Source organism: Spermophilus citellus, assembly GCF_964194105.1.
Source record: "Spermophilus citellus genome assembly, chromosome: 11".
Lineage (NCBI taxonomy): Eukaryota > Metazoa > Chordata > Mammalia > Rodentia > Sciuridae > Spermophilus > Spermophilus citellus.
Window position 1 is genome coordinate 53354820 of NC_138192.1, and position 26816 is coordinate 53381635.

At 33.1% G+C, this 26816-nt stretch overlaps 1 protein-coding gene across 2 annotated transcripts in view; it reads right to left on the reverse strand.

The window, feature by feature from the left end:
* The window catches only part of ORC4 (origin recognition complex subunit 4), a 70618-nt gene that overhangs the window by 16433 nt on the left and 27369 nt on the right, over positions 1-26816 (reverse strand). The window contains exons 2-7 of one of the 2 annotated variants that reach the window (XM_081261077.1): positions 13961-14035; positions 13306-13344; positions 10852-10928; positions 10004-10094; positions 6321-6396; positions 5909-5994 (exon numbers count right to left, since the gene is read on the reverse strand). In XM_081261077.1, the coding sequence (XP_081117203.1) occupies positions 5909-5994; positions 6321-6396; positions 10004-10094; positions 10852-10928; positions 13306-13344; positions 13961-14017 (426 nt within the window). In that variant the 5' untranslated portion in view covers positions 14018-14035. The remainder of the gene's footprint in view (positions 1-5908; positions 5995-6320; positions 6397-10003; positions 10095-10851; positions 10929-13305; positions 13345-13960; positions 14036-26816) is intronic. The other variant, XM_081261078.1, reaches the window with a different exon arrangement.

Below are 26816 nucleotides of genomic sequence, written 5' to 3' on the forward strand. Positions count from 1 at the left end.
TTTTAAAGAGAAATTTAAAAGGGAAAGGTAGAAGAAATTTGCTCAAAAATATTAAATAATAATGTTTTCTACTGTGGCTGCCCAGCCTACTGCCAGCTCTGAGGCATCATGAGAGAACCTGGTGAGAATGTTAAAAACTGCATGAGAGAAATGCTGAGTCACATGTAAATGCAAACCTGTTGGCATCAACAGAAGATTTCTCAGCAGAAAATCTTAAGGCCAGGAGGGTACGGAATGATATATTTCAAGGCCTAAAAATAACTACCACGATTACTGTACCAAAGCAAGGTTATGCTTTAGAATCAAAACAAAAATAAAGACCTTCTTAGATAAGCACAAAGTAAAGAAATTCATGATCATCACAACTGCATTATAGAAGATACTTAAAGGAACCCTTATACCCAAAGACAAAGACAAACATATCATGAGAGCACAGGAAAGAATAAATGTCCCTAGAAAAGTAGTTACACAAATGAGAAATAGGCAAGAATCAAACATCAGTTTGGTAAACAGTCAAATGTCTAAATGAACGAGGAAGAAATTAACAGACTATTCAGAACACCCAGAAGAAAATCAACAAAATGACAAAAACAACTGTGTATTTTTTGATAATAATCCTGAATGTAAATGGTTCACAAATTAAAAGGTACAAACTAACTGGCTGACAGGATTAAAAACCAAGATCCAACAGGATGGTAAAGAAACTCATCTCACTTGGAAAGACATGCACAGAACAAAAGTGAAGTATGGAAAACAATATTCCCAGTAAATGGAATATTCAAAGAAGCAGGAGAAGCTATACTTAGATATATAACAAAATAGACTTAAGACAAAATCAATTAGAAGAGGAAAAAAGGTCATTATATATTGAACAAGGCAACAATTCCATCAAGAAAATATAATGATTACAAATATATATGCACTGAATAGTAGAGCACCCAAATTTATAAAACAAAAACTATTAGACATTAAAGGGAAAGACAGATCCCAACACAATAATAATGGGTGGCTTCAATATCCCCATTTACAAATAAATCATTCCGGCAAAAAAAACCAAAACCCAAAACAAAAACAAACAAACAAAAAAACAAACAAGGAAACATCAGATTTAAATTATACCATAGATTAGTTCTTTAGAAGATATCGAAAAGCTGCAGGATACCATTCGTTTTATAATTACATGGAACATTCTCCAAAATAAATGTTAGGCCACTGCAATTCTTAACAGATTTGAAAATAAAAATGAAATGATTTCTTTTAACTTATTAGATCAAAATGGAACGAAATTAGAAATCAATAGCAAAACAAAACAAAAAACTACAGGAATTAAGGATATTGAACAAAACACTTTTAAATGATCAATGATTCACTGTAGAAATTGGGAGAAATGAAGAATTTCCTAGAATAAAATGATCATGGAAACACAACATATTAGAATGTGTAGGATATAACAAAAGCAATATTAACAGCAATGTTTATATCAATGAATGTTTACATCAAAGAAACCAGAAATATAGGGGCTGGGTTATGGCTCAGTGGTAGAATGTTTGCCTGGAACACGTGTGGCCCTGGGTTCGATCCTCCTCAGCACCACATATAAATCAATAAAATAAAGGTTAAAAAAAAAAAAAAAAAAGGAAGAAGAAGAAAACCCAGAATATCACAAATGATGAGGCATCTCAAGGTCTTACAAAAACAAGAATAAAACAACCCCCAAATCAGATGGCAAGACATAATAACAATCAGTGCAGAAATAAATGAAATAGAAACTAAAAAAGAACAAAGCAAGGTGCTATAAACCAAGAGTTGGTTCTTTAAAAAGATAAAATTGATTAACCTTTAAAGTAACCAAAAGATGGAAGAGACCCAAATGAATAAAAGCAGAGGTTTAAAAAAAAAGACAATGCAACAAGTACCACTGAAAATCAAAGGATCATAGGATCATTTGGGAATATTTTGAAAAATTATATGCCAATAAACTGGAAAATGAATAAGAAAGAGACAAATTTCTGGACACATAAGACCTAACGAAACTGGACCAAGAGGATATTAAAAAAATGAAATAGATCAATATAGGCAATGAAATTAAAGTAGTAATAAATCTTTCAACAAAGAAAAGCACAGGACCAGATGAATTCAATACTGAATTTTACCAGACTTTTGAAGTACACCAATGCTCCTTTATTACATAAAATAGAAAGGGAAGAAACCCTTTCAAACTCCTTTACAAAGCCATTATCAACCTGATACCAAAACCTGATAAGAACACAATAAAGGGCTGAGGTTGTGGCTCAGTGGTAGAGTGCTCACCTAGCATGCATGAGGCACTGGTTTCGATCCTCAGCACCACATAAAAATAAAATAAAGATATTGTGTCCACCTAAAAGTAAATATATATATAAAAAATAAATAAAAAGGATGCTAGAGACCAATATTCCTGAAGAACAACGGTGCAAAAATCCTCAATAAATTACTTGCAAATCAAACTCAACAGCTATTAAAAATATACAAGTTGGTTTCATTCTAGAGACGGCTCAACATATGCAAATCAATAAATGTAATACAGCAAATAAACTGAATAAATGATAAAAAGTACATGATCATGTCAATATATATAGAAAAAGCCTTTGATAAAATTCAATGTCATGATAAATGCCCAGAATAAATTAGGTGTAGCAGAATCATAGTAATGGTTATGTATGATAAAGCCACAGTCCACATCATACCTAATGGAAAAAAAAAACTGGAAGTGTTTCCAATAAGTTCAGGAATAAGACCAGAATGTCTACTTTCAGCACTCTTATTCAACACAGTACTAGAAATTTTGATCAGAGCACTTAGTCAGGAAAAAGAATAAAAGGAATACAAATAAAGAAGAAGATAGTCAAATTAAACCTGTTTGCTGGTGATATTCTATACTGGAAAACTCTAAGACTCCATCAAAAGGCTTTTATAACCAATAAAGAAATATAGTGGTCTGGGGCTGTAGCTCAGTGGCAAAGTGCTTGCCTAGCATGCATGAAGCACTGGGTTCGATCCTCAGCACCATATAACAATTAACAAATAAAATAAAGGCATCTGTCCATCTACAACAACAACAATAACAAAAAAAAAAAAAAAAAGAAAAAAAAGAAAAGAGAAAGGAGGAAAGAAATATAGTAAAAGGTGCAGGATATAAAAATCAACATGAAAATCAGTAGCTTTTCTATATGCCAATAACGGACTTGCTTAGAAAGAAATCAGGAAAGCAATCCCATTAACAAAAAACTCAAGAAGTTAAAAACAATACCTAGGAGCAAACCTTGCTGAGAAGGTAAAAGACCTCTTAAACACTGAAGAAAGAAACTGAAGAGGATACTAGAAGGTAGAGAGAGCTCCCATGTTCATGAAATGGAAGAATTAATACTGTTACAATAGTCCTACCACCCAAAGTGACCTACAGATTCACTGCAATCTTCATAAAAATTTCAATGGCTTTCTTTAAAGAATTAGAAAAAAACAATACTTAATTCATATGAAGTACAAAATACCACAAAGAGTCAGAGCAATCCGGAAAAAAATAAGATGGTGGGAGCCATTAAAATACTTGACTTCAAAATATACTACAGAGATATCCTAACAAAACCAGCATGGTTTTGGCATAAAAACAGATAAATAACACTAATGAAAAGAAATAAAGGACCCAGAAATGAACTGACTCATTTACTTCCCAACAAAGATGCAAAAATCATAAATTGGAGAAGAGAGAGTTCTTCAACAAACGAGGCTTGGAAAACTGGAGATCTTCAGAAGACAGAAAACTGAGCCATATCCTGCACAAAAAATCCCCCCCCCAAAAAAAAAACAAAGAATCAACTCAAAATGAATCAAAGACCTGAAAATTTGAAGCTGCAAAGAAAACCTATGGGAAATACTTCAAAATATTGGCATAGGCAATGATTTCCCAAATAGGACTCCAACAAGAAACAAAAGCATAATGAGAAATACATCAAATTAAAACATTTTTACATAGCAAAGGAAACAATTAACAGTAAAAAAGACAATCTATAGAATTGGCAAAAATCTCTGCTGGCTATTTATCTGATAGAAGATTAAAATCCAAAAATAAACAACTTTAAAAACAGTAAATGAACAAATGATTTGAAGACAGTTCTCAAAATAAGAAATATAAATGGCTAGTGAATATATAAAAATGCTCAAAATATTCATTACATTATGTAAATGTAAGTCAAAATTATATTCAGATCTCATGTCACCTTAATCAGAATGGCGATTATTAAAAAACAAAAAGTACTTGAAACACTGTGGGGGAAAAACACTTATACACTATTAATGGGAATGGAAATTATCATAGCCACTGTGGAATCACAGCATATATTCTAAGGATATCTGAAAGAATGAAGCAGTATACAAAAGAGATACTTGCATAACCCATATTTACTGCAACACTATTCATAGTAGCCTAGGTGCCAGTCAACACATGGATGAAGAAAATGTTGCATATATACAAAATGGAGGAAAACACCATAAAGATGAATGAACTCCTGCCATATGCAGCAAAATGAATGAATTGCAGGACATTATATTAAGTGAAATATGCCAGGGACAGAAAGACAGTACATATTTCTCTCATACATATAAGCTATAAAAAAAGAAAAAAAAAAGAGTGACTACTAGGAAATGGGAAAGGGATTGTGGGGGGAGAGAGGAGAGCAACAGAGGGTAGACAGGAAGATGGATACAATCAATACACAATATATATACATGCATAGAAATGTCAAAGTAAAACTCAATAACTTGCACAATTATTGATCAAGTAGTAGGTCACTAACTTAGGCATACATTCTAAAGAGGAGTTAGAACATTATATTTATAGAAGGAGCATTATGAACTTGCACTTCAAAGATCTGCAAAATATGAAAGGAAAGCATATGGTTGGCTCAGCTTTTTATAGATGATAATTAAAGAAAAGAAATTCCTAAATGCCTACACAACTATGGTATGTCACTGAAGCAGGGAGTACATAGCTATGAGAGTACAGTGACAGCACTGCATGATCACTAGTCATCAGAAAATGAACTCGGAATGTAAGTATCCCATTTCAACTGCATAAGCAATATAAGGATAAGTAATTTCCTCATGAAAATTAGGTTGCAAATTAATCTTATTTTTTTAGGTCTCATAAAATAGTTGACAGGTAAAAAGTTTATAAATGTGAAAACATTTTAAATCAGTGACTTTAAATTAGTGATGTTCACTGTCCTGAGACTGCATGCTGTATGAAAATTGGTTTATGGATAAATTTCTGTTAATTTAATAGTAAGAGATAACTGACATTTGTATAGCATGTTAGCAACAAGAAAAGTAACATTTATCTAAATTAAGTTTGTTTCCTTTCATCTTTATTGTATGTACAATAAAGCCCAGCTAACAAATGAAGTATCTGAAATTCAGAAACATTCATTATCCCAAGATCATTAGAAGTTTAAAAGATAGTAAAGCAAGTGTCAAAAATAGTTACTGTAGCTTAAAATTCAGCGGTTTTCACTATGCCCTTACCACAAGTCTCAGAAGACTACAAATAAACTGCTATTTAATAGATAAATATTAATTTATCTCTAAGGACAGAAAGCATTTATCTTCTTGGCAAAGTAATAAACTTAGAGAATAGCTCCATAAACATAGATTTCTTAGCTATTTTAGAACTAGCACAATCTACTATAAAAATTCAAATATATAGGCTTGATAACTAAATGTATCCTAATACATTTTATATTTTTATGACCAGAGTTTTCCATATTTTAACTCAAACCTCTGAAACCCTCTCCTAACCTTCCAGAAATATAATACCTTTACTGGACACTATGCTTTGAAGATTATTTAATAAAATATCTGAAACAATACTTACAAAAACTTTATCTCCAACTACATTTTCCAGACTTAACTGCCTTGTGATTTCCTTCAGAGCAATTTTATCATTGATCTGCAGCAGTCCTGAAATACATCCCATTTAAAAGAACTAAATCAAAATATGCATTTAACAGAAGATTATTATCCAAATAAATTTTCCAATGTTTTTAAAAATTTACTAGACAGGAAACAAAGTCTATTAGTTCGCATTATATCATTAAAAAAATAGCAAAAAAAGACATTTGGTAGTGTCAATAAACAGATTTCCTTGAGGATATCATTGATTAGAAAAAGAAAGACAAAAACACTCCATGATGATCAATGTTTGATTCCTAAATATATTATGTATGGTTTGTTAGAGGCTATTATGTGGTTCAAATCATTCCCATGAAAACTGATGGCCTACTTACCATTTAGGTGAACTTGTAATACATTTTCATTCACCACTTCTATATCCATGAGTTCTTTCAAAGCATGATTTATTAACTAAATAGAAACGAAAAGTTAGAGATAAAAAGCAGTCTCTTCTAAAACTAAGATTGGGGGAGCAGAATATAAACAAGTCGTTCTTAATTACTAAATTTTCAAATATTTTAGATAAAAAGTCTAACTAGAACCTCATGTCTGACTTTTCTTAAGATACTAGAGCCAGAATTGACAGTACATTCTTAATCATCTACCCAAACTTCTAATAAAAGTTTAGAAACAAACCTAATATTAAAAAAATATATATTTTATGTTTTTAGTACTGGGGATTAAACGTAAATGTTCAACCAACTAAGCTATATCCTAGTCACAACTTAAAATTATTATTTTATAAAAAATTGTGCTCTATATGTGTAATATGAATTGAAGTGCATTCTGATGTCATATATAACAAATTAGAATAAGTTAATTAATTTAAAAAATAAACATTTTCCATGTTACAGTACTCTATAGTCCCTTATGAACTTCATGTTATAGGTATATTTTATGTCTAACATTTACTATAAGAATAGCAAAAATTAATCAAAAGCTACTGAAAAATATTTATCAGAACAATGCTAAATTATTGTAAAAGAAGTGTACACCCAATATATCAATTCCTGTGAAATATTGTAAACTACGTAGAATGATAACATGAAATGAAAATGAGAAATATTAGTAAATTAAGTTGAAAGAAACATAAAGGTTGCAATGAAAAATTATTATTAAATTATTAAAAATTATTATTATTAATAACATCGCATGTGATAGTCATCATTACCCTAAGTACATGTATGAAGACACAAAGGATGTGACTCTACTTTGTGTACAACCAGAGATATGAAAAATTGTGCTCTATGTGTTATATAAATTGTAATAAATTCTGTTGTCATATATAACAAATTAGATTTAAAAAAATTTAATAATGCAAGTAAAAGTTACTACTAAATATATTTATAGTCAGTGTTTTATTGCCTTAAAACATACAATTATATAGCTTCACATTTTCATAATGAAAAGTTTCTATGCCATCTATTTAATGCTTTTCTTTATTAAATATTTTTTTAGTTGTAGATGGACACAATACCTTATTTTATGTATTTATTGTTATGTGGTGCTGAGGATTGAATCTAGTGCCTTATACATTCGAGGTAAGCGCTCTGCCACTGAGCCATGATCCCAGCCCCCTATTTATACATTTTTACTTGAGCCATAATACTACTCTTATATTGCAATATCATAGACATCTCTTTATATTATCATTACATGTACTTATGACAATTTGAAAATGAACAGAATTAAGAAAAATAAAACTTTCAAAAGGAAAAAGAATGACGAAATATTTCTTCTAATATTTTATTAGAGTACTATCAGAAAAAAAATGACCCAGGAAAAGAAGAATATACAAAGAAATTATTACAGATGAAATAAAAATTTAGTGAGAAAAAAATTATTTAAGAAAGGCACTGGGGTAACTGGTAACTATTTAAAAAATGAATTTATTAAAACTATTTGTACTGGCAACAGGATACAAGATGATAAACAATAGCCAATTATTTGCCAATATGTTAGCAACAAGAAATTTTGAATTTTATGGAAAAAGAAATTTAAAAACACAATTCACATTAGTATCAAAAGACAGTACTGTGGTATAAATCTAACAAAATATATATAAAATCAATATAATAAAAATTCTGATAAAATATCTAAATAAATAAAAATACACTTCATGTTCATGAATGGGAAGACAATATAGTTAAGGTCTCAATTCTTACCAATGTGATCTATAGGTTGAACACAAAACCCTAGCAATTCAATACAGATTCCCAGGACTTTGTGGATACTGACAAATTGATTCCAAGCTTAATATGGAAGTAAAAATAGTAAGAACAGCTGACCCAATACTGAAGATGAGCAAAATCTAATACTTAGAGTACTTAACTTTAAGGTTTACTATAAAAACCATGGTAATTAGAATAAGTTGTATTCCATGTATATATAACATGTCAGAATACACTCTAGTGTAGTTAAAAAAAAAAAAAAAAGAATTTTAAAAACCTATGGTAATAAAGACAATGGCAAAAACAACAAATCAAATACATCTAACAAATCAAGGGAATAGAAAGGAAGCCCCAGAAACAGATGTACACAAAGTCAGTTGATCTTCATAAGAAGCAAAGGCATTTTGATGAAGAAAAGATACCTTTTTTCCCTCCAAATGAAAATCACAAATATAGAAAGAACTCTAACAATACCAAATGCTATTTAGGATGTGGCACAATAAGAAATCTTATCCGTTGCTGATGAGAAAGCAATCTGGTATAGTCGCATTGATAGTCTGGCATTTCTTACAAAGCTAAATATAGCCTTACCATGTATACAATCTAGCAATTGTGCTCCTGAGTATTTACACAATTGAGATGAAAAATTTCCTTCACATGAAAATCTGAACACTAATGTCTGTGTTAACTTTATTTCTAACTGCTAAATTGGAAGCAACCAAGATGTCCTTCAATAAGTTAATGGATAAACAAACTGGTAGAAGCATGCATACAATGGAACATTATTCAGCAAAAAAAAAAAAAAAAAAAAAGAACTAATAAGCCACAATTTAAAAAAAAAAATGAACTAATAAGCCATTTTAAATATATTTGGAAAAGGCAAGCTATAGATAAAGGGAAAACAACAGTAGTCCCCAAGAGTTCCAGGGAAAGGATGAATAGGTAAAGCATAGGAGATTTTATGGTGGCAAATTATTTTGTATGACCCTGTAAAGATGTGTACATGACATTATTGATTTGTCATATTCCATAGAAATGTATAACAGAGAATCTGAAGCTATTATTAGTTAATAATAATATTAATAATAATATATCAATATTAGCTTATTAACAAAGGTACCACACAAAGGTAATATGTTAAGTATGTGTGTATTTGCTGAGCAGAGAATTATATATGAATGCTATATAATCTGCTTAATTTTTCTATTATAAAGTTTAATATGCTTAATTTGTCTCCTTTATTGAATAAAGAATATGAAAGAAAAGATGGAAGGGGATAAAGCAAGAATATCTTTTTGAGGTAACTAAGCAATATGATAAAAAGGGAAAGTAAAAGAAAATTACAGAAGACATAAACGAATTTGAAAAAACTGCTTAGAGTTTAACAATAAATGGTAAAAAGAAAAAACAAAGGGCAAAAAAAGAATGCAGGATCTGAAAATTCCCTAATCTATAAAAAAAGGAATAAAACTTACCTTGCAGGGTGGAAATAAAGAATAAATGAAAGAACATATGTTATAGGGGCACAAAATACATGCTCAATAAATGCTAGTTTATTTCTTCACAGGAAGTATCTAATACTTTAAGCACAATGACCAGGATAGAACTAACATCAAGAGAAAATTTGTCACTGGGAAGAAATAGAAGGTAAAGAAAAGAAAAAAAAAAAAAAAGGTATGCTCTACTCAATATCCCACCCGACTTTGTAAGATTTTTGTATGCCTTCTCTATTTTTAAAAGGGAAAAAACATTGTAAAATAGTGAAATAAAATTCATTTTTAGTGCTACCTGAAATAAGAATCATCGCATGTTTATCCAAGCAAAGAAACACCAAAAATTGCTCTTACCATGGTCTTTCCTGATCCTCGGGGTCCAATAATAAGTACAGAGTTACTTTCTCCATGGATAGCAGTTCTTTTTAGTAGCTCAATTAAATGTCTGAAATGATACAAATGGGCCAAAATTTCAAATAAAAAGCTGGAATTATTTGCTGGTAGTACATTTTAAAAGCTACATATTAGTATGCACAGAAATTTCTCTTTTCTTTGGGGATCCTGACTTAGGCTTAAATGGTCCTACTGGGAAGAAATTAGGAGAAAAAGAGAGCAGGCCAGTGCTGATTCTCTGAAAACCTAAAGAGAAAACCTATTAAGTTTGGCAAACATTGAATTTTATGATGATAGGAACAATAGGCAATTCTTAAGAACCTTGCATTTAGAATCCCTTTTTCTACTAACACTGTAGCCTTTATCTCCAGAACTGGGTACCAATATTATGGGCAAGAAGGTCAGAATTCTCTCTATATCAGGTAGTGGAAACAAAACAAAATTGATAAAGAGCTTTATCATTGTGGAAATATTTACATCTGCCCATATTTCATGATATTGTTCCTACAAACAAAGCAAAACTTTTTCTATAAAAGTATTCCTTATCCTACCAAGATCAAATTTGTGTATGATTAATTTTCAAAACCTGGTAGGTAGGGCTGGGGTAGTGACTCAGCAGTAGGGTGCTTGCCTAGCATGTGCAAGGCCCTGGGTACACTCCTCGGCACCACATAAAAATAAATAAAATAAAGGTATCGAATCCAACTACAACTAAAAAATAAGTATATGTTAAAAGAAAAGAAAAGAAAAGAAACCTGGTAGGCAAACATCAGTAGCTTCATACCTGACAAGGGAATAGCTACACTTACTTGTACTGTGCTTGAACTCCATATAGATTAGTATGTAGACTCTGATGACAAAATCTTTCACGTAATATTCTTTGTACCTGAATAAAATAAAGGGGATAAATGTAAAAGTATTACACATGCATTCAAAAATGAATAAAAAGTGCACATATAGCAGTTGAGAAGAGATATTAATAAACAAATTCAATCCTTAGTACATCCTTGTCCTTAAGAGCTCTGTTACATTTTCCTGAGTTATAAAACTAATGATTCTTTTTACTTATCAAACCCCAAAGAAGTAATGAGAATTTAGTTGTGAAAGCTTCAAAAAAGGGGAGAATTACTTACTTACTTTAGCTACATCAGCAACGTGGGGTCTATTCTAATCTTGTAAATGAATTAATACTTCATTTTGTATAAAAATGTCAGCCAAGGCAAAAAGAAGCAAATCTAATAATGCAATGTAATCTAATAATGGTCATGTACCATACACACAAACTCTAGAGATCAACACATATAAACTGGCTTAGCTCAAATACTATCAATCTGTACCTGTCATAAAAGGCAGGATTCTAAATTGAACAAAAAATTTTAAAAGTTCATGTTGCTTTGAAAAACTACTAGATTCAGAACAGAGTAATACTAAAAGTATACGATCCATGCCTTTTTTAAAAAATGCAAATAAATTGTCAAGAAATGACAAGTTCAAGAAACAAATGACAAAAAGATAGTAGTTCAGCTATAAGCAAATGTGTGGGTATGTAAAAGAAAACACATTTATTTAGGCTATAAAGTAAGGGTTAGATTAGGAACAGGGGTGTAACAGAGGTACAGTGCTTACCTAGCAGGAATGAGGCCCTGGGCTCTACCCCACTCCCAAAGAAATGAAAAAGTAAGGAATCATTGAAATGAGCTAAGAAAAAAATCCTTGGAGGTAGCTATTATGTCAAATAATCTAATACAATCTTCTAAAACTGGAACATTAAAGTCATTCCTTCTATGGGTCTGCTCTAATACAGAAGTCCATCAAAAACCTTAGGAGGGGGCTGGGGATGTGGCTCAAGCGGTAGCGCGCTTGCCTGGCATGCGTGCAGCCCAGGTTCGAGGCTCAGCACCACATACAAACAAAGATGTTGTGTCCACCGAAAACTAAAAAATAAATATTAAAAAAAAATTCTCTCTCTCTCTCTCTCGAAAACAACAACAACAAAAAAACCTTAGGAGGCTGTCTCAGATTTGGCCCCATGGGCTTAAATAAGAAGCCTCAGATTATTGGCTTCTCTCAGACCAACAATATGGAATTCATCCTTTATGTACTAAAGAGAAAAATCTGAGTTCTCTTTACATGTACCAGAGGCTAAGGAAAGACAATTACTCAGTAGTGATAAAACAATCCATAGTTATATTTCAGGAAAATACAAAGAATAATGATATTGGTGCCAGACAGCCACTTATATGAATTTAGAAAGTTTAAGTCTTTCTAAATCTCAATTTCTTTATGTATAAAATGGAGATAATAATACCTTTATAAAAGGCCTGATTTGAAAATTAAGGTAGTTAGTAATCTTGTTAGATTATATAGATATTATATACATAATAGCTGATACCTGAGTTGTAAAACACTCAAATGTGCTATATGTACAGATTCAGTGAATCACATGTATTCTCTACAGAGAGGAGATCTATAGAAACAACACAAACCTCATTCTTTAAAAACAAAACACTAAAATCTACTAGACAAAAACTATGTGTAAAATATAAGGATAAGAAAGTGAAGTTGTCGTGAATAACTAGAAGGGTCAAAATCCCAAAATATGGTGAATCCTAGCTACTCAAAAGGCTCTGGCAGGAGGATCACAAGTTTGAGGAGAGCCTGGACAACTTGGCAAGATCTGCCTTAAAAAAAAAAAAAAAAAAAAAAAAAAAATTCTTAACAAAAGTGGTAGATCTAAGGATATAGCTCAGTGGTAGAACACCTGCCTCACTAAGTGATTAATTCTAATAGTGTTAGTATTAACCACATCCAAAAAAGACAAAAAGAAAAGTTAAGGTCTTATAAAGGACTATAATCATATTTAGCTTTGTTTTAAAAAAAACTGATGTAGTTGAGGTCAAGTCAGATAAATAGAAATACCAGGATGGAAATACCATCCCTATTCTCCCACCATATTATAAGCATCTTAAGAGAGAGACATATGTTTAATACTTAAAATACAGGATGCACTTAATATTAAACATTCAATATTAAACATTCCCTAAAGTCACTTAATAAACTAGAAAGTATATGTACAAAAAATGTATACTTAACATCATATATTATGGTGAAAACTGAATGTTTTCCCCTTGAGATCAGATGTAAGATATCAATGACTGTTCTTAACATTCCTATTCAACATTTTACTGATGGTTCTCACCAGGACAATTAATCAAGAAAAGAAATTGAAGGTATCCACATTGGAAAGGAAGAAGTAAAACTACCTGTATGTACAGATGACATGATACTGAATAGAGAAAATCCTAAAGAATACATTAAAAAAAAACTATTATAACGAGTTCAGCAACATTTCAAGATAAATCATCATCATATAAAAATCACTTGGTTAATACTAGCAATGAACTAAAGCAAGAAATAAAAATTAAGAAAGCAGTTTCATATACATCATCACTAAAATAAATAAGATACCAGGATAACTTCTTTACAAAGTGGTGCAAAACATATTTTGAAGATAACATTTTACTAAGTTGAATTTAGATCACTTTTAGGAAGACAAGAGTAAGAGGATTAAATTATCCAAATCAGGTAGTATCATGATTGTTAATATAAAACACATTTAAAAAAATTTTTTTTAGTCGTTGATGGACCTTTACTTTATTCCTTTATTTATATACAGTGGTGAGAATCGAACCCAGTGCCTCACACATGCAAGGCAAGTGCTCTACAACTGAGCCGCAACCCCAGCCATAAAACACATTATTAGTTGACATAACAGGACTTAAGAACAACCATAACAAGTTCTGTCATTGCACATTCTGGAAAGCTTTGCTTCCACATGATGTTCAGATGATCTTATACTAATCTCTAAGGGAAAGAGTTTGTCTTTGTAATAGCCTTGAGACTATGGAAAATACATACCTGAGAAAGGCACTCTGCATGTATTAAGTTGTTACTCTTTGATTTACGACTGTTCATTTCCAATAAAATTCAATCCTAAAAAAATGAATACAATAAGCATTACTGGCTTAAATTTATTTAAGAGTTTACATTTCAGGAATCAAAATGAATGTTTTAAAATATGAAAATAACAAAACTTTTTCAAATTAAAAAAATCCCCAATGGCTCTCCTTTGCCCAAGTTCCAGCTTATTTGACACCTTTCTACTTTACACAGTTCTTACACCTACTCTTCCTTTGCCTTAAATCTACAATTCATCTTCCTTTCTCATTATAAAGAGTGTTTCTCTTACCCATCCATCCAATAGAATAATTCCCACAGAAAAACCTTTCCTTTCTGTTCCATTCAACAATCATACACAATCTACAGACTAGGTTGAATGCCTCTTCTATAAATATGTTTTTTCTTGTTGAGCAGAGCTCTTTCTCTGCTTCTGGATTGTCATGTCCTGAGCTTCTTTGCACTACCACACCCTTCTATCATGATGTTCTGCCTAATTCCGGGGCATGGAGCAATGGAGCCGGTCATTTATGAACCAAGACATCTAAAACCATGAGCCCCAAATATAAACTTTTCCTCCTCTAAAATTGTTCTTGTCAGGTCTTTTGGTCACCGTGGTGAAAAAGCTGACCAAAAAAAAAAAAAAAAAAAAAAAAAAAAAAAAAATCTCCTTGAGACTACCTTTGGTTAAAAGATCTAATTTTCTTGGCATGGATTTCCTATAGGAGTACCTTAAAAGTCAAGTAATAATAATACCTTAAACAGTGTTTTACTTGGGTAGTAGAAGTTCTTACAAATACTTTGCTAATTTGACCCTCAAAATAATCCAAACAAGTACTATTATAATGTCCCTTTAAGATTAGAAGACACAGGTTAAGTAACTTGACCAGAATTGAACAGTAAGTAGAAAAGCCAGAATTTAAACCCAATTAAGTCATACTTTTTTTTTTTTTTAATGTATTCTGGACTGCCCTAGAGTCTACAGAAGGTATACAATCCTATTAAAGTCCATTTAAAGCTGTTTTGCAACTTCCAATCTCAAGAACTCATCAAACTCAAGACAGTCTAAATTACCTTCAAATTAATATTGTGATGTGACAGGGATGACAACAAAATTGAATAGGAAGCCACCTGCCTTAAATCTCCATGTAACAATAATAATTTTATAGCCATCCATGAAATAAAAGTGCCCCAGTGGGAGCCTTAGTATTCTAACAGGAATCTGTGAAGTACCAGGGGAGCCCAAGACCTAGAAAGGTGGCTTTGAGAAGGCAAAAACTCATAAAGGTGACACATGTGCTAACTGTGGTCCCAGCTCCTGATTCGGAAGAAGGTCTGTTCCTCTGAGGGCTCAGGTATAGACCCATGTTGCTTTGCTTTTCCTATAATGGGTCCAGGAGCAATGATTCCCACTAGTATTATAGAAGACAAGCCTATTCTCCTGAGTCTTGACTGGATAATGAAAAGTCCCTCAAATACAGTTCTTTGTTGTCTGGTTCTCCTCTGATATAGTAGCATACAGGGCACCCTACTTAGCCCTCTTGGTTCCTTCCCAGGACTGATGTTGTGGGGAGCTTCAAGGGTGCTGTTTGAATGAAGAGTCACAAAATCTATACTGGACCAAATTTAATGAAGTAGAATCTAGGGCCTTGAAAACCATCAAAATATATGAAGCTCAAATAACTCTGTACAGATCAAAACATTCCCTACAGAGTGTTTCATCTTGGAATTCTAGGCAGTTCCAACCAAATACCTACCATGGTGATAGAAAACAAAAAAAACCTCTCAATAACAATTGTGGTAATTTTGGCCCCCACATTGTTTAGGTGTAATTAGAGAACAAATTTCCTGCCCAGGGTACTGGAGGGAGGCAGGTCTATGCCACCCACAGGTTATCCAATCAAAGCCCCACAGAAGATCCTGAAAAGCAGCTCTAGACCCTCTCAACACAATGAGATGAGGCCTGCCCATCAGGGACCTAGTGAGTGGCAAGCACGTCCATGTGACCAAAGGAATAGGCAAAAGAGTGGGTCTTAGCTATAGAGCCTAAGGCATTTTTGTGACTTTGTTTCAGCCTTACCAAGCCATGGACAGAAAACAATATAGTGTCTGACTACAATCTCATCTAGCAACCTTGGAAGATATCCAAGGGACCCAGAGAAGCTGTACCTATATGCATATCTTATAATAAAACTGCCATTTACAGGCTGTCATCCCAGAATTAGCCAAACATACTAAGGTACCGAAGGCAGTTTAGTACAGCCAGAGACCAGGGCAGATTTGTGCTCACTAGATCCCTTGGGGTAAGAGATCAACTAACCACCAACCAAGGACTGCACTATGAACCCAGCAGAAGACAAATGACCTGGTTGGTCTCATTTGACTACAGTAACTAGGAAATCTCATCAGCCCAGGAACATCATAAGAAAAGGCTTTAACCTGCCGAAACCGGTCTGAAATGACTAAAAGTGCTCCCTCTTTCAAATGCACTAATATCAGTACAAGGCTATAAGGACAGCAGAGAATCAGTAAAACATGACACAGCAAAGAAAAACTAATAAAGCTACAGGAACTGAATCCAGAAATAAGATCTACAAAAGTTTTTAGTTTAAACTAGTTTCAAGAAGCTTAATGGTTTTTGCTTTGTCGTTATCATGAGGGCTACATAAAACATTTTGTATTTCTGGTCGGTTATTTTAAGCTGATAACAATTTCAATCACATACAGAAACTACACTTTTTCCATGATTTGTTTTTAATGCCACAGTTTACATATTTTTACATTGTGTACGTTTTAAGAGATTACTGTAGGTTTGTTTATTTAATAGTTTTTGTGTGTGTGTGTGTGTGCGCGCGCGCGCGCGTGCATGCGCGCGCACATGAGTAATTCTGGGGATTTAATCAGTACCTTTCATGTGATAGGCAAATGCTCTACTTCTGATTAATGTTCCTAACTCTTTTTCGTAGTTTTCTTCTTTAGCTGTTATACTATTCCAAATTTGACTTTGTATTTACCTTTACCATTGAGTTTTTTACTTTCATATGTTTTCATGGTTTTGATTATCACTCTTGGTTTCAACTTGAAGACGTTGTAATAGCATTTTTCATAACCCAGGTTTAGTGATGATAAACTTCCTCAGCTTCTGTTTCTCTGGAATTGTCTTTTCCATTTGTTTAAGGGTAACTTTGCCAGGCAATGTATTCTACAAGGGGTTTTTGTTTGTTTTGTTTTCCAGTACTTTAAATATACTTTAAATATTTCATTCCACTCCCTTATGGGAGTTTCCTTGCCTGTGATGATTGTCTCATTTCTTGCTACTTCCAAAAGTCTTTCCTTGTATTTGACATTTAACAATTTGGTTACAATATTATCTTGCAGTATTTCTCTTTTGAGTGATCGTACTTAGGGCTCTTTGATCTTCATAAAATTGAATATATGTGTTTATCTGTATATGGGTAATTCTAGGGATTTAACCCGTGCTAAGCAATACTGTACTTCTGAAAAGTGTTCCTCTTTTTCACAGTTTTCTTCTTTAGCTGTTGTACTAGAGATTTTTGGAATTTGACTTAGTATTTACCTTTACCATTGAGTTTCTTACTTTCCTGTTTTCATATCCCTGCCAAGATTTGGGAAATTTTCAGACATTATTTCTTTAGATAAGTTTTCTGTCTCTTTTCCTCTCCATATTTTCTTTCTGAAATTCCTCTAATTTTTATACGGTCATGCACTGTATGGCAACATTTCAATCAATTTTCAATCAATTGCATATGACAGTGTTCTCATGATACTATAACAGAGCTGAAAATTTTCTGTTGTTGCCTAGTATTTTTACTCTGACTTTTCTGTTTAGTTACACAAATACTTTATATTGTGTTAAAATTGCCTATTTAGTACAGTAACATTCTGTACAAGTTTGTAGTGTAGGAGTAATAGACTTTACCATGTAGCTTTGATGTGTAGTAATCTATATAGTCTAGGCTTGTGTAAATACACTTTATGGTGTTCACACAGGAAGGAAAATGCCTAATAATGCATTTTTCAGAACACATCCTCATTGCTAAGTGAGCTAAAATATGTATATGCTGATGTTCTCCCATAAGTCATTTTTCATTTTGTTTTCTCTTTGACTCATTTCAAATGACGTGCCTTCAAGTTCCCTAATTCTTCTGTGTGATCTTGTCTACTACTGAAACTGTCAGTTGATTTTTTTTTAGTTCCACCAATGTATTCTCGAACTTCAAAATTAATACGTTTTTATTGTTTGTATTTCTTTTATTAAACTTCTCATTTTGTTCATGTATTAATTTCCAAATCATTGCTTTGTTTGTGTTTTCTTTCATCACAATGAGACCAGAATGTATATTCCTCTCAAGCACAAGCAAACATTCTGTGGTACAGTTCATACATCAGGCTATAAAACAAGTTTTAACAAATAATTGATATTTCTTGTTATTGAAAAGCAGCTCTTCTAACCAGAATGGTATAACACTGAAATTAATAACAGGAAAACTGGAAAATTCTTAAGAATGTGGGAATTAAAGTACATGTTCCAGATGTCAAAGAAAAAAAAAATCTCAAGACAGAAAATGAAACACAATTTACCAAAACTTACGTGATGCAGCAAAAACAGTTCAAAAAGGCAAGTGTATAGTACTAAATGTCTGCATTAAAAAGAAAGATCAGAGCAGAAATAAATGAAACAGGAAGTACAGAAATGAAAAAAGCAACAGAGTTAGTTCTTGAAAAGACAGAATACTGATAAACTTTTAACTAGACTGAGAAAAAGAGAAGCCTCAAATACAATCAAAATTAAAGTGGAGATTTTATAACTAATACCATAGATATATAAAGAATCTCAAGAGTTATGAACAAACACCAACAAATTCAATATTTGAGAAGATGTGGATAAGTTCTTAGAAACATATAATCTACAAAAACTGAATTATGAAGGAAGAGAAATCATCCAGTAACTAGTAAAGAGAACTGGATCAGTAATTGAAAACCTTATGACAGAGAAAGGCCCAGGGCCAGTCACAGTGGTGCATGCCTGTAATCCCAGTGACTCAGGAGCCTGAGGCAGGAAGATCACAAATGCTAGCTTAGTGAGGTACTAAACAACTTAGCAAGATCCCGCCTCAAAATCTTAAAAAATAAAAAGAGCTGGAGATGTGACTCAGTGGATAAGTGCCCCGTATTCATCCACGGTGAGAGAGAGAGAGAGAGAGAGAGAGAGAGAGAGAGAGAGAGAGAGAAAGAAAGAAAGAGAAAGAAAGAGAGGGAGGAAGAGAGGGGCAGGCCCAGGACCTGATGGTTCATAAATGAATTGACCCAGGAATTAAAGAACTAATACCAAATCTTCTCAAATCCTTTCTAGAAAATGGAAGAGGAAGGAATACATCCGAAATGATCTTACCCTGATATCACAGCCAAACAAGGATACTACAAGAAAACTAAATTCTGGGCCGATATCTTTGATGAATGTAGATTCAAAAATCATCAACAAAATACCAGCAAATTGAAATCTACAGTGCATTATAAAGATAATTCACATCATTAAGTAGGATTTCTCCTTGGTATACAAAAATTTTCTCCTTGGTATACAATTTATGAAAAACTATAAATAGACAGACATACTATGTAAAATAAATATAAAATAAATGACAAAAATCATATGACCATCTCAACTGATGCAGAAAATCTCTTTGAGAAAATTCATTATCTTTTCATTATAAAATCTCTCAATAACTAGGTATAGAAGCAAGGTATCAACACAATTAAAAATATTTATGACAAGTCCATGATTAATTACATATTTAGTGGTGAAAAATTAAAAATGAGGTCTTTCCACCTAAGGTCAAGAACTAGAAATATATATTGATTCTCACCACTTATATTTTAACAAAGTACAGTACCTCTTACCTCAAGGAATTAGGAAAGAAAAAGAAAAAAAAGGCATTCACATCATACTAAAGAAAGTTAAAAAATTGTCCATCTACAGACAAAATTACATTACAAAGAGAAAAACCTAAACTCTACCAAAGAACTGTAAGAACCTGAAACTAACTAACTAACTAACTAAATACAGTAAAGTTGCAGGATGCAAAAGCAACATAAAATACTCAGGAATAAATTTACCCAAAGAGATGAAAGCTCTGTATAATGAAAACTGATGACTGAAACCAAAGAAGGGTCAAATAATTGAAAAAGGTAGCACATACTCATGAATTAGAGGAATTAATATTGTTAAAAATGTCCACACTACCCAAAGTAACCTATAAATTCAAGGCAATCACTATTCAAATTGCAATGACATTTTTTGCAGAAATGGGGAGAAAATTCCTGCAATACATAAGACCTTACAAAAAATATTGCACAGGCAAAACCTAAGCAAAAAGAACAAAACTGGAGGCATCAACGCTATGTGATCTCGAAATCTATCACACAACTATCATAATCAAAACAGCATGGTACTGGTACAAAAACAGACCAACAGAACAGAATAAACAGCCCAGAAATAAATGCACAGATTTACAAAGCCAAGTATAATAAAGATGCCAAAAACACACAATGGAACAAGAATAATTTCTTTAAGACATGGGTGGTGGTGGGAAAATTGCACACGCAGAAGAATGAAACTGGATTCTTAATAACATACCATATGAAAAAAAAATCAACTCAAATTAGATTAAGAAGATTTAAACCGGAGACCTAAAATTGCAGCTATTAGAAGAAAAAAGAGGGAGACTCTTTGACATTGTTTTTGACAAAGTTCTGGATATGACAAAACATGGGTAAGAAAAGCAAAAAACAGACAAATGGAATTATATTAAATTAAAAATCTTCCACACAGCAAAGGAAATAATCAACAAAGTGAAAAGACTACCTATGGAAAAGGAGAAAATATTTGTGAATCATATATGATTACAGATTAGCATCTAACATACGTAAGAAATTCATATAACTCAATAGCAAGAAAAATGACCCCATTAAAAAATTATCAAGGGACACGAAAAGACATTTCTCAAAGACAACATACAAATGACTAATAGGTAAATGAGAAAATGCTCAATATCACCAATATCACCAATCATCAGGGAAATGCAAATCAAAACTAGGATGAGTAATCATACCATACCATACCTATTAGGATGACAAATTTAACAAGGATGTGAAGAAAAGGGACTGCTTGTACACTGTTAGGAATATAAATCAGTACAGATAATATGGGTAACTGTATAGAAATTCCACATAGAGTTAAACTTACGATCCAGCAATACCTCTCCTGGCTATATATCAAAATGAATGAAAATCAGTATATCAAAGAGACATCCTCATTCCCATGTTTACTGCAGCATTATTTACCAAAGCCAACATATGGAATCAATACAACTGTGCATCAATGGATAAATGGAGAAAGAGAATGTGGTATATATATATATATACACACAATGGAACAATATTCACTTTAAATAAGAAATCGGAGTCATTTGTTACAACTTGGATTTACCTAGACATCACCAGTGTTAAGACATGAGGCAGAAACGGAAGGACAAATACTCCATAATTTAACTCATAAGTGGTCTCTAAAAGAGAAGAGTCGCTTAGAGAAGCCTAAGAGTAGAATGTTATTTATTAGGTCCTCAGGGAAGGACTAGGGAAATCTTAGCCAAAAGACACAAAGCATTGACTAAAAAGACAAATAAAATTTCAGTTCGAGTTGAGAATAAATTTAAGAGGTCTATTGTACAATATGGTGATTATAGTTAATAATAATATATAATTAAAAATTGATGAGCAGATTGTAAATATTCTTACAAAAAATAGGTACATAAGGAAAATATTAACTGATTTAGTCATTCTACAAAACAGCATGCTGTATATCATGAACATAGACAATTTTTTATTTGTCTATTAAAAAGTATATTTATATGTCAGAAGCATGCAAGTGGCAGAGCCAGGATTTGAACCCAACCAAGTTATTATCTTCTTAACCAACTGTTACTTATTTAGCCAACTATTTTAAAAATGCAAACACATTTCAATAAATTGAAGAAAGATCAGCCATTGTGGCTTTGTTGTATTTTATATTAATATTTATTAATTTCATACAGTTAACAATTACAAAGCCATCCCTGGTAATACTGCTTCCATTTTCTCTGGAAATGACCATAGGTGTGCTGCTGAGCTATGCCTTGACAAATAAATAGAAAACAAATCTCCCAATTACTGTTCAAACAAGGTAGTGAAATTTTACTCACCAACAGGAGTTCTGGTTTCAATCTCCCAAATTGGAAACCAAAGAAAAAACTACTGAATCTATTCTTAGAAGAAAAATGGTCTTCTTAGTTATTTCCTAAGACAGCTGTTAGAAACCTTTTATGTGTAAGGAAGACACCTTGCTTGAGAATCTTTACCTTAAGGATTTTTTTAAAGATTTGTTTTATCACATTTAAGTTTTCCTCCCATATGTATACAAGAGGAAAAAAGGTCTTTTGAGCAATATGAGATGATTATATGCCATGAACTTCAAAAAATATTTTTCTCAAAAAATACAGAAATAAAGGGAGCTCTTTTATAACTTAAAATACATGTAGTTATGTCAATAATCATGAATGTCTCATAGCAGCAAAATTTCAAAATGGTTAAAACGTAGTTTACGTGTTTAAGAAATTTATTTTTTAATAAATAATTTTTAAATGAACTCACAAACTTTATAAAGTTAACCAGTGTTCATGCAAGAGAAGGTAACAATTATTTTCAGAAAAACAGTATCAGTCAATTGCTCTATATTCTTATAATCCTGGATTAACAGCTCACTAGTAACAAATATTTAAAAGATTAATAATGTATTTTCCTTAGTAGAAGTAGACCAACATGTTTCATATTAAGATTTAGAGAGGCAGAAGGATCACAATTTGGAGGCCAGCCTTGGCAATTTGTTGAAACCCTGACTCAAAATAAAATATATAAAGTGCTAAGAATGTAGCTCAGTGGCAAAGTGCCCCTGTGTTCCACCCCTACTAACACACACATACACACTGGATCAGTAATCAAAAACCTCAAAACAGAAAAAGATCCAGGAACATGCATGGTGATGCACACCTATAATCCCAGTGACTCAGGAGGCTGAGGCAGTAGGATCCCAAGTTCAAAGCCATGCATGGTGATGCACACCTATAATCCCAGTGACTCAGGAGGCTGAGGCAGTAGGATCCCAAGTTCAAAGCCAGCCTTAGTAACTCAGTGAGTGCTTCACCAGTAATTTTAAAAGCATTCTCTGTGACATTAATTCATTTCCAATTCTAACTGCAAAACTGAGTAATTACTCATAATGTTAAAAAAGGGCAAAAAGGAAGGGGAGTTTCTAACACATAGGTTCAGGTTTGTTGCCCTAGAAATGATATTTCTTATGAATATTCATCCATATTGCTTTTGTCTTCCTTCCTGAATACTATTTGCTCTTTGCCAGTGATCACCCACTTGTCATCACAGTAATAGACATAGCCTATTAGTGCTAGTGCATTAGTGCTTAATCATTCTCCATTCATTCTATAATTGGAACTATGAAACTATAACCTTCAAGTAGCTCCATTATTTGGTTGTCTTATCAGAACACATCTTGGTCTTCATCTTTTGAATCAAGAACATTTTTTTCAGACTTTTTATATTAGGAGCCTCTCAAGTTCCTTGGTACCAACTTAGACTGATAACTTGACAGCTTTTAGTAAATATTCTATTTTTATGTACATCTTTTTACTTCTGTTAAGTTTTTCTTAGTGTAGACATTTTAATTTTCCCAAGAAAAGCTGATGAATCAAATTATTATAAAACTGTTTTATTCTTTACTATTAAAACATAAATATCGGCTGAATTCCAGCTCCCGTTTGCCTGCTTCCCGCAGACAAACAGCTGTGACTCAGCACTAATCCATCCGGCTGAAACAACTGGTCAGCCCTTCTGATCCTACGGAGGGAAATGCCTACCGAGCCTTCATAGGTAGTAGACACAGGTTTGAAACGGAGCTTGGGAGGGACAGTAAGGACCCACCCGTTGCATTGGTCGCCCGGCAAAGGGAAACGAACTGTCGCCATCTGCAAGAGATACCACCATGGCAGAGAACTGACATCATCAGACTGCGGCGGCGGAGGAGATAACTTCATTGAAACCTGCGGCTACAGGTGTGTAATTCCCTAGCCTTCCCTCTCCACACATCGGGGAAACCTTAAGGGCCCCTCCCAGCTCTCCCATAAGGGCCCCTCCCAGCTGTCCCGTGAGCGCGATAGCCAGCCCGAGGGAATCAGACGTGGCGCGGAACTACCGCTCCCACCAGTGCTGACAGCTGAGGTCTCTTGCACCAGCTACTGGGGGCATGGCTAACGGAGGGCAAGTAAAATTCGCTGAGGATTCTCAGCCCCAAGCTCTACAAACTTAGGGTCTGAGGGAATGGCAAACTGGAAGAGTGTGCCCAGTCGTTCATGAAAACAGGGCTCCCGGGAGCAGCAGACCTGGCGTGTAGCCAGTATTGTGGTGAGCGGCACCGTGAGAGGGGCCTGGCTAGAGGAAAAGTGGGAAGTGACTAGACAAAAGAGGAGGCCCTAGGCACTCAGGATTGGAGACTCGCCCAGTCTGGGAGGAGCTGCTGCACAGTAATTGGTTCCGGCGTATTGACAGGAGAAACTTGGCCTGGTGGGCACAGCGCCACCTACTGGAAGAGAAGTTAATCAAACTCTAAGACTGCATTTATTAGTTTTTTTTTCTTTTATTCTTTTCTCTTTTTTTTGATTTGGGTTTTTCTTTCATTTTCATTTTTCTTTCTTGTTTTTTTAAATTATTTTTACAATTTTTTTAAAGTTTTTTTCTTCTAATTTTAATTTTTTAAAAAAATTTTTTTTCTTTTTTTATTTCCTATTTTTCTTCTTTTGTCTTTTCATTTCTTTTCAATTATCTTATCCCCCCTTACTTGAATTCTACCTGCTTACTCTCATTCTCTTTAGTGACTTCTTCCCTTCCCTTCTAATACCTTTCCTCCCAAGCAACTAATAAATTTATAGGAGTAAACAGTAAATCATCAGTCAAACAGAACAAGAAGTAACATGAGCAGCTTCAAAAAGCAAGAAAAGGAGTACAAACAATGCAGGACAGCCTAAATATACAGGAGGACCTAGAGTCATCAGAAAAATGGTCACATAAAGAACTCAAGGAACACCTTAGACAGATGGAAAGGAACCTTAAAAAGGATACAAGACAGCAAATTCAAGCAGCGAAAGAACACATTGAGAATGAATTACATAAACAGATAAAAGAAGAAGTTAAGCATCTTTATCAGGAGATAGAGATTATAAAAAATAATCAAAGAATAATTCTAGAAATGAAGGAAACAATAAACGAAATTAAAAACTCAATTGAGAGTATCACTAACAGAGTGGAGCAAGTAGAAGCCAGAACGTCAGATAATGAAGACAAAATATATCATCTTGAAAAGAGTCTAGCCAACTCAGAAAGGCTGGTAAAAAATCACGAGAAAAAACATCCAAGAGTTATGGGATAACAAAAAAACCAAACTTACGAGTCATCGGGATAGAAGAAGGTACAGAGATTCAAACCAAGGGAATGAGTAACCTGCTGAATGAAATAATTACAGAAAACTTTCCAGAAATAAAAAAGGAAACAGATATACAAATTGAAGATGCATACAGGACACCGAACACACAAAATCACAGTAGACCAACGCCAAAACACATTGTTATAAAGATATCCAATATACAGAACAAAGAGAAAATATTAAAAGCTACAAGAGAAAGGAGACAGATTATATTCAGGGGTAAACCAATAAGGTGAACAAGGGATTTTTCATCACAGACACTGAAAGCAAGAAGGTCATGGAACAATGTATTTCAAACACTGAAAGACAATGGATGCCAACCAAGAATTCTGTATCCAGCAAAATTAAGCTTCAGGTATGACAACGAAATAAAAATCTTTCATGGTAAACAAAAGTTAAAAGAATTTGCAGCCAGAAAACCAGAATTGCAAAGCATTTTGAGCAAAACACTACACGAGGAAGAAATGAAAAACAATAACCAAAACCATCAGTAGGAAGTGCCTCGGTAAAGACAGGGCGAGGGGAAAGATAATCATGGAGAAACAAACTAAATTTTTTAAAAAAAGAATAAATAATCAAACATGGATGGAAGTACAAACCATATATCAATAGTAACTCTAAATGTTAATGGCTTAAACTCTCCAATAAAGCGACATAGGCTGGTATCATGGATTAAAAAAACAAATCCAACAATATGCTGACTCCAGGAGACACATCTGATTGGAAAAGACATACACAGGCTGAAGGTGAAAGGATGGGAAAAAATATACCATGCACACGGTCCTCGTAAGCAAGCAGGGGTGGCCATCCTCATATCGAATAAAATCGACTTCAAGACTAAGTTAATCAAAAGGGATAAAGAAGGACATTATATACTGTTAAAAAGAACCATTCACCAACAAGACATAACAATTATCAATATTTATGCACCAAATAATGGTGCTGTGACATTCATAAAACAAATTCTCCTCAAGTTCAAGAATCAAATAGACCACAACACAATAATTATGGGTGACTTCAACACACCTCTCTCACCATTGGACAGATCCTCCAAACAAAAGTTGAATAAAGAAACTATAGATCTCAATATCACAATCAATAACCTAGACTTAACTGACATATATAGAATAGATCAACCATCATCAAATGGATATACTTTTTTCTCAGCAGCACATGGATCCTTCTCAAAAACAGACCATATATTATGCCATAGGG